The sequence below is a fragment of the Solanum tuberosum genome, unplaced genomic scaffold, assembly GCF_000226075.1.
Source record: "Solanum tuberosum cultivar DM 1-3 516 R44 unplaced genomic scaffold, SolTub_3.0 scf00693, whole genome shotgun sequence".
NCBI classification, from domain to species: Eukaryota; Viridiplantae; Streptophyta; class Magnoliopsida; order Solanales; family Solanaceae; genus Solanum; species Solanum tuberosum.
This window is the reverse complement of record NW_006239613.1, coordinates 39,389-48,979: the sequence shown is the minus strand read 5'-3', so window position 1 is coordinate 48,979 and position 9,591 is coordinate 39,389. Positions and strand designations below refer to the sequence as shown.

The 9,591-nt window shown below is 33.8% G+C and overlaps 1 protein-coding gene across 1 annotated transcript; it reads right to left on the bottom strand.

Annotated features, from left to right (window-relative positions):
• Positions 1-2,203: 2,203 nt before the first annotated feature.
• On the bottom strand, positions 2,204-8,472 carry LOC102582736 (protein GrpE). Its single transcript, XM_006366867.2, has 3 exons — positions 8,110-8,472; positions 6,474-6,983; positions 2,204-2,701 (listed from the first exon to the last, which is right to left on the bottom strand). Exons 1-3 carry the CDS (start codon positions 8,350-8,352, stop codon positions 2,501-2,503), a joined length of 954 nt encoding a protein of 317 aa, XP_006366929.1. The 5' UTR covers positions 8,353-8,472; the 3' UTR covers positions 2,204-2,500.
• Between the last annotated feature and the right edge of the window lie 1,119 nt (positions 8,473-9,591).

Below are 9,591 nucleotides of genomic sequence, written 5' to 3'. Positions count from 1 at the left end.
CCCCCCCCGATGTTCCCTCCTTATTTTGTGAGTTTTCAGGCTTTAGTGACTACAAATATTTTGGATTAGTAATTGTTGGGAAAAATACTACAAGATTGATATTTGACTGAAATTATAAAGTAGTAAATAACTTATTACAAACATTGTGTCGTGGCAAGTCACTGTCTTGAAAGCGATTTTGGCCTGACTCTGGTGTAAATCGTTGTATAGCCGGTCGCTCCCCAAGGTTCCACAATTACTCTCAAACACGGCATTCGTGGCTGAAGGTTTGGAGGTTTCCAAAATCGCCAATTGCCCAAAAAATATTCTAAGAATAAGAAGAAAGAAGGAAAATGTTTTCTTTTCTTTTGTTGGTTGTGTTGTAATGTTCACAAAAGGTCATGCTTATATAGGATTTGCAAAAGAGGAGTTTCAAGTGAAGAATTAATTTGTATAACGCATTGTGAATGTTAATGGCATTAAAAGTTATAACATCACATTTTACAGAAACTCTTATTTTGTTTTGGAATGGAAAAGTTATTCTCTTTGTAACACAATTTACTTTGTGTTATTTGCGTTACACAAAATGAATGAAGGTAGAATTAATATAACAGTAATGTGAATCTCTTTGGATTCGATTATTTTTATCCTGTCTTTAAATTTTTTTTGAATGTTTTTTATTTCAATTTTTAGGTTTTAATTTACTATTCTTATATTTTGAATAAAGGTTTTGCATATGTTTTCAGAGCATTTACTTTATATTGCATTTTTGCTTCAATGTCTAATTTACAGAAGCAGACGATCTTTATGCTTGTGAAAAATAATGTCTCATTTTCACTTAGACATTAACAACAATTTATTTATAGTAAATGCAAGGTTACAAAAAAGAGTCTCGAGGACCTTGTAGTATAATAAATGATAAACGTATAATAGACTTGGTAATGGGATGTAAGAAATTTGAAAGATACAAATTCGTATTTAATGTTAGCCAATTGCAAAACTTCTTTACAAATTCTAGTCGTTTCATTTAGGTTTTTGAAATAACTTGAGAGCAAACTTGGTAACTATCGAACCACAATAATACTATAATTTTTTGTCATTGTCGCGCTACTATTATATGATAACTAATTATAAATTACACAAGAGGGGTTGGTCGAATGGTTTCGATTATAAGATTGTGAGTTTGAGTCACCAATGAAGCAAAAAAGTGTGAGCTCTTAGAGAGGGGGTAAAAAAAGGTTACTAAATGCATTGGTCATTAAGGTAAAAGGTTAAAGGCTAGTAGGTCAAGTGTTGTCGGACTTTAGATGGGAGGGAAGGGGCTAACCCCGTCTCCTCGCAACCCTATTTGTAAAGAGTATTTAGTATTTGTTGTTTCTATATGGTTTATTATTATTATTTATATCTTGATATCTTACTTGTCATATTTTCCTACAACTCTGCTTCAATATTTGTATTTTGAGACAAAGGTCTATCAGAAACAAGCTTTCTACCTCGAAAAGATAGTGGTACGATTTACGTACATCTTACCCTCCTTAGACTCATTTTTAGAATGAACTACGCAAGGTATGTTGTTGTAATGTGAGAGAATTAGAAAATTATGAGAAAAAATGAAGAAGGATGGAGGGTGTTTATAGTTTAGATAGGCAGTAATGGGTAGTCGTTGGTGAATTGTTAGCCAAATGAAATTTTTTAATTTTATTTGGAACATGCAGTTTCCAGATCCATTCAATGTATCCATCCACATTTGGGGAGAGTTGAGAGCATGGAGCACTATTGAGTGATTTAGGGTGAGTTCGATACGATAGAAAATATTTTTCATTCTTAGAAAATATTTTCTAGAAAAATAAGTGAATTTCTTACTTATTTTCTTATGTTCAGTGCGCAAGCAAAATATATTATCTTACATAATCTAAACAAAATTATGGGAGGTAAAGGTCTAAGGGTGTTGGGTGGTGAGAATGGGAGCTACGGGGTGGGGGTGAAGATGCTGTGTTTTAGAAGGTGGGAAAGACATTGTCAATATGAAATGCAATTATGAAAGTCATTTCCCTCAATTTTAAGAATTTAGGAAAATAGATTTACCAAAAATTTTGACTAGCCTGAACATGAAAAAATCGAAAAATATATTTCCATACGAAACACACCCTTAGGTGTGGAGCGGAAGGTAGGTATGGAGTGAATGATGCGCAGTAAATCCTCAGATAGATGAACTGCCAAATTAGTAAGATCCCAAAATGGTTTTTTCATATTAATGCAAAAGAGAGTTCACAAGCCTTTAGACAAACAGCAGAACCAGCATATTTTCCTTCAACAACTGGATTGAATCTCTTAACATTCAAAGGAAACACCACCACGCCCCCACCCCCTATTTCTCAGTGTGCAATAGACACAAAGAACAAAGAGTTGATTGTACATTATCGCCGAGGATTGCCAAGACTGATGAGAATTCAAATCTATCTATATGACTGGAAGTAGTCTTTGCTCTTCAAAGAATTGAATGTATCCCTGTAAAATTGAACTAGCTTTCATCAACTCCGACAGTTGCTGCTGGAGATTTCTGCGTGACTGAAGAGGGTACCCTTTTACCAGGTCCTGATGAAACCTTAACCATAGCTGGCCTTAGAAGGCGGTCTCCAAGTAAAAACCCACGGCGAAATTCTTCAATTACAATTCCCTCACTAAATTCCTGAGATTCCTCACGAGCAATAGCCTCGTGTAGCTGTATCAAGAAAAAGCAGATGCTAAAGATTAGTAATAGCTAGACCTGCATTGGACAAGACTGTATGTAACATGAACACTACCAGCAAATTCACACCCACCACCCGAACAAAAGAAATCCCAAATCAATGAATGTTTCAAAACATATAGGTAGAGGAAGCATTGCATGAGGCAGATGTCACAGTCAAGGTTACAACCAGAAGAGAATGCATAGTCTCTGCAGCCAAATCTGCATTTGAACACGTAATATCTATACATTGCTTTAACCGTCACCATCAACACGTGTTCAATTAGCTAGTCATCAAATATTTTCTCATTGCAGCAAAAACCACACGATGCAACACATTATATTGCTATAGTTGCTTTCACTATCGCCGTCAACCAGTGTTCAATTAGGTCATCATCAAATATTTTCTGATTACACCAAAGTCAGACAATGAATTAGAAACTAATAATAACATATTAGATTCAGGTCTATCCTAACTGAATGCAAACAACTGCTCCATCTTACTTATATCTGCAAGAAGATGACCGAGGGAAAGGTTTCTCTTTATAAATAGTAAAGAAAGAAAATAATATGTGAAGGAGAAAACTAATTGCAGTTAAAGTAAGAATCTGAATAACGTCAGAGAATCTGAATAACATCAGATCCTTCTAGAGTGCTTCAGCCAGGGTTGGTTCTTAACTCAAAATCTAAAGCAAAATCACTCAATAGTTTTCTTTCTTCCTTTTTTCCCCTTCCTCTCTATTTTCCCACTTCTTCCTTTTTCTGATTTTGTTTTCCCAATTAAAGAAAAGGTCTTAGACATGTTCGACTTTGAAAAGGCTAGCTCAGCAAATACCAACAAAGCATTATGAAAAGCAATGGAAATCGTCGATGTGAAAGAATGGTAAACCACAAATGATAGTATCTCTCTTCAGTGCATCTAGAAAAAGATAGTTAAACACTTCTTTGAAATAAATATTACAGAACAAATTACCCTTTTGATTTGACCAGCAGTTGAATGTAATGTATAGAAGTTAACGCGCAAATTTTGCTGCTGTTAGCACTAGCTCCAGTTAATCCACAAAGCATAAGCTAATAGTTTGTGGAGTGCTATTACGAAGTTTCTTGGTTGACTTTCGGATTTTCCTTTACAGTTACAATATTCCTTATGCTAATAAAACTCTCTTACTTTTTCAACTTCCTTTTTTTTGTTTCCAACGTAAAAGGGTAAGACTGTACGCGCTTTCATACTTGATAAAAGTGAAAGTTCAATAAAAAGTTATTTATCTCTTGTTTTTTACCTTACCATTTAAGTAAAGATAATTTATGGCATCTATCACAATACCTGTGTATGTGAGATTTGAATGCATATGCTATGCTAGAGTGTAAAGCTTTGTAGTTTGTACAAGGAGAAGAAACAACACTATTTTATGACTCAAAAGTATTTCTCAATTCTTTGAACTTCATATCTTCGTCATGATTTCCAACATTACAAAGCCTCTTTTTTCTGTTAAAATTTCCAAATTTGACAGCAATATTTACTTTAAATTCAACCCATCTTATTTCCTTTTTAAAGGTTAGAAGCACCCAAAAGGGTATATCTTTAAAATGGCAAGACTATGGTAACAAATATCAGCAATCCTCATACAATCTTTACCAAACATATCATAAACCTTAAACATGCAAAACATAAGACATCTATTAAAGGGTTAATCAAACATGTCAAGTTAACATTTTTCTTTGGAATTTATGGAAAGAAGTGACATGATAATTCTTTTTTAATGAGGACAACTTTCGGATGATTTATACTCAATAAAACCTTTTCCATATAACAATATTATTCAAATTTTCATAAAGCAAAAAGTATTCCTGCATTAATTATCATGTAATTGCATCAATGATCATGAGACCAAATTTGAACGCGAAGCCCAAGACAATTTTCAGCATCAAAGTTGAGGAATGCAGCCTTTTACACTCCTTGAAGTTAAATTGAGAGGTCTTTATAGTGACAGTCTTTTTATGTTATTTGTTCTTGTTTCAATCTAATCAAAAGCCTGGTTCCAGATTTAAAAGGTAACACTAAGACTATCTACCCATGCCCTGTTTTACATTTACTTAAGTGATTTGAACTAATTAGAAACTTCTTCTAATTTTTTGTTGTTAAACATGGTTAGTAGGGATTCACATAGCCGACCGCAACTTGTCTGAAGCTGAGACGTAATAGCAGCTGTTTGAGACACTGAATTATCTTGATTCATAGCTAATGAAGTTTGCTATGTGGTACATCGACCTCCAGATGCACCAGTCTGTTATGATGATTGAAGATACTAAAAGAGCACATGGTAAAATCATATGCTGAAGTTATGTTAATGCAGCTTTAGCTAAAAATAAAACACAGAAACAAAGAATCAGCATGTACCAAGTAATTGGGATCTATGTTGCTCGGACTCTTCAAAAATGTCAACAAGTACGTGTCGGAATCTCCAAAAAATAGCGTATTTTTGGAGAATCCAACATGAGTGCGGCATCGAAAGTAAAGAGTCCGAGCAACTTAGATTGGGATTAAACTAGTTGACCGTGTAAGCTGAAGTGTAAGATTTGGTGAACTCCTGAATCCTAATATGTTTTAAAGAGAATTATTTAGTATTGGGGCAGAAGGCGCTTGATAGAGAAATGGATGTAGAAGACTTATATGAGCGATCTCAACTAATTTGGGATTGAAGTGCAGTTAATTGATATAGTTTTTGAAGTATAACTTATGAAATTAATAGAGTATCCTTGCACCCAAAGATATGACCTAGTAGTTAATGAGTGAGTGCAAACCTTGGTGACCTGAGTTCAAATCCCAATAGAGACAAAAAAAATACTACGTAGTTTCATCCATCTGCCTAAGCTTTGATAGACAGAGTTATTCGGTACTTGGGAAGATAGGAGATAATAGGTACTCTGTGGAATAATCGAGATACATGCAAGCTGCCGAATACCATCATATAAAAATAAGGACTATCCTTTATATGTTATCTTTGAAGTTTCTAAATTTATATTTTGAGATGTTGATTATACATGCACATGCGCTTACAGACTTATGTAATACACACATATATGTTTAAATGTATATGCAACAACAACAACTACACCTCCCTCTCAAACAAGTAGGAGTCGGCTAATATGAATCCCCATTTCTTCATTTAAGACATATCATAACATCATATATATAAAATATTAGAAGTTCTCTAATAAGTCTAAAACCTATCCTCATATCATGTTTATATGCATATAAACTAAATTCAAATTTCCATGTTGTGCTTCACATACTGTTTTCCTAATTTGTACATATCCATGCTACTTGGGCTAAATGCAGCCATAAATTATACATCCATATTCCACTTAATCGTAGTTTATTCAATTTCAATGCGCTAACATGTTCTTTTATAATTTTGATGGAGCGAATTATTCTAGTGAGACTGAGTTTTGAACGTCGGAGGAAAGTAGAAGCATAGGTAGTAATGACATATAGGCGGCAGTAGGGTGACACAATTTGGCCAAATGAGTGACATGGGTTTTAACATTTAGGACATATAAAGAAAATGGGACATTTGACATGTGGTGCTGGCCATGACAAACTAGAGTACAACATGGATCCACAGCCGTATATTTGCTGGTTGTGCTTCCTTAGAATGTAATGACAGCAAAAGTAAAGAGACCAGCTTCTTCCCCGCAAAAGGGGACAAAAAATGACTTCATAGAGAGGGAGAAAAGAGATAGCAGAGAATCAGTAATTTCTTACCGCAGGATCAAATGGCTTGCCAACAGTTGGAACAACAGCAACGCGCAAACTCCTCATTATCTCAACGAATTGTTTGTATATTCCCTGGTAGCTTGCATCAATTTTCTTTTCCATCTCAGTTTCTAGTTTGATCTGTCGCTTAGCTCTCTCAAAGTTATCCACCATGGGCAAGAGGCTCTCAATTATTTCCCCTTGAGCATTGGTCCTAATTCTTAATTTCTCATTCTCGGATCTTTTCCTATAATTATCAAAATCTGCTTGCAAACGGATATATTTTTCCTTTCCAGAATTGATATCTGCTGATAAAGCAGATACTTTTTGAGACATGTCATCTCTCTCCTTATCTACTGAGGATATGACCGCCTCAATTTCAGAAATAAGCTTTACATCTCCGACTAGGATGGCCTCCTTGTAAACTTGCATGAGGGGCTTCAATCTAGATGAATATTTCTCATCCGCTACATCTTTTGACATTTCCAATTCACTGAGGTTATCCTCGTCATCACTTGCCTACAATAAATTATTGTGTCATCATCAGTTCACTGCAGTAATATTACGACAAGCAAAATCCACTGATGACTAAATATGAGGAGTTAAATTAGGTAACTAAGGGGATATCGACCATATGAAAGTACATAATTAATAAATGTGAATAAAGCTATACTGAATGCATCTCTTCTAAAAGCTATCTACAAAACCAATTTAGAATCTCCAAATTCCAACCTATAGTCCTTGTAAGTAAGAAGTACATATCATACTTATATGAGGCAACTAATGCTAGAGTGAAAATTTTGTCGAAATTCTTTCATGCAGATACTTCAAAAGTGACAGGAAGTGCTTCTTTGTATTTTATTGATTATATTTACATGGGAAAATGAAAGGATTTAAAACAACATAACTAGCATTTACCCACCATTAAACACAATTAAAATCCATAAGCAACAAATCCAAGGACCAGCAAGTACTTCGCAGAAGGACTCACAAGTAAAACACTGATCATCTAGTCAACAACTACAAAACGAGCTATTTGCACTCTACTTTGCATTAGTCCTCCTACAATATGTGTCCCCTACTCAATAACCAGCTCGCCTTCTACAATTTCCAAAATCAATATATCAATAAATCAACCATTTCAAAACGCAGTTTGCTCAGAAACACTGTCAACCTAACGTTCCTCCTTCCTATTAATTTTCCCACTTATACACACACCTAACCACAATTTTTAGGTCATGTCATACGAATATTTACATCATTACACTCCTGCTTAGGAAATCAGCACACACAAGGAAAACACCAACCTTAAAATTAACAGTTACCAACACTTTATAAAGAACTTGGCTCTAGGACTAATCTACCAATAAAAGATAACTTAATCTCTACTATATCAAAAACATTACAATGGGATAAACTATGTGTTTCCACAACAAAAGAAAAAAAAAGTCTTAAAACTGTTTTCAGCAATACAAAAGGAGGTGATGAAACTTGCTAATTTCCCATACTTGACCTTGAATTCACACTAAGACTACAAATAGTTAACAAAATATGAATATAAATCTTCCCATGGAAACCAATTACCCCAAAACCATAAAATTGCAATAAAACATCAAATTAGAAGATTTTGAGAAAGAGAAATTACTTCCGGAGCAGAGTCTTGGAATGAGAGGCAGGTTTTCGCCGAGGAACGTCTGGTATGGTTCGCTATTATTGGATTCCATCTAGATAGAGCAAATTTAGTGGTTTCACATTGTTTGTTGAGAGAGAAATTGTGATGGGTGCATTGAGCAAAAGGAGGAATTGAGGTTCTTGCTGCTTTAGAAGAAGAAGAAGAAGACAATCGAAGTGTGCAGAAAGTGTGAGAAAGAGGAGCCGAAGCTGCCATTTTTTTCAAAGATAGAGATTCACAGTTTCTCGTTAGTTTCTAAATCCTTGGCAAAGAGGAGAAGGAGAATGAAATTAGAGTAAATAGTATCCTTGTTTATATGATTTGGACAATATTTGGATTGGGAATATTTTTTTAAGTTACAAATTCAAGAAGTTTCTACAAGTTTAATTTTTGTATTTATATATGAATTTCACTTGTATGTGTATATTTCGGGCGTAACACTGTTTGTATTATATTGTTAGTTTAAATATGATGTTTATTATGATTGACGGATTGTTATTTAAATTTTACTACATCATATTGTTTAAATTTATTGTTATGTAACGATGAAAAGGCCCCATTTTATGTAACGATTGATTTAGTGTGATCATGTCGTTATCTTAATATTTTCTTCTCATTTTGTCTTTATTTATTATTTAATAATTATGTTTATATTTTATCGTACTTTTTCATAGTAGATCTACTTGATACCTTACTTTTCTCGTAGGTTTATCATTCAAATTATGAATGTGTGACATTATGTAATGATGGAGAACGATACAATCTATTCAAACATTGTGTTCATTTAAATAATACAGTACGATAGAATGCAATACAACAAAATACAATATAGTACAATAGATTATGAAATAATACATAACAACCGTTCAAACAAAGGGTGTGTTTGGTATGAAGGAAAATGTTATCCATGGAAAGTGTTTTTTCTAGAAAATGTTTTGTTGGAAAACAAGTGGATTTCTAACTTATTTTCTCATGTTTGGTTGGTGGGTAGAAAATATTTTTTAATGTTTGGTTGGTGAATGAAATTATTTTTCAGAAAATACCTTTTATTTTTAGCTTGAGACTAAAAAGTACTATTTAGGAAAATAATTTTTTATCCGAAAATCAACTCCAATAATTGATTTAGGACCTGACCCCGACACCCAAACTAGGACAAGATCCCTATGACTATTCCAAAATCCGACCCTGAGATTTGACCAAGGACCTGAACCAAAATCAATTTTTTTTCAAAAACATTTTTTAAAAAATAAAATAAAATTGACGGGGTCACGAGGGGGGTAGAGGTGGGGTGGGCATAAAAATCAAAATATTTTAAAATTTGAAATATTTTACAAAAACAATTTTTTTGATGGGATGGCGCGGGGGTAGGGGGCTTAAAAAATGAAAGTTTTTTAAATTTGAAACAATTCCCAAGAAAAATATTTTTTTCTTTAAATTTTTTTGACGGGAATGGCT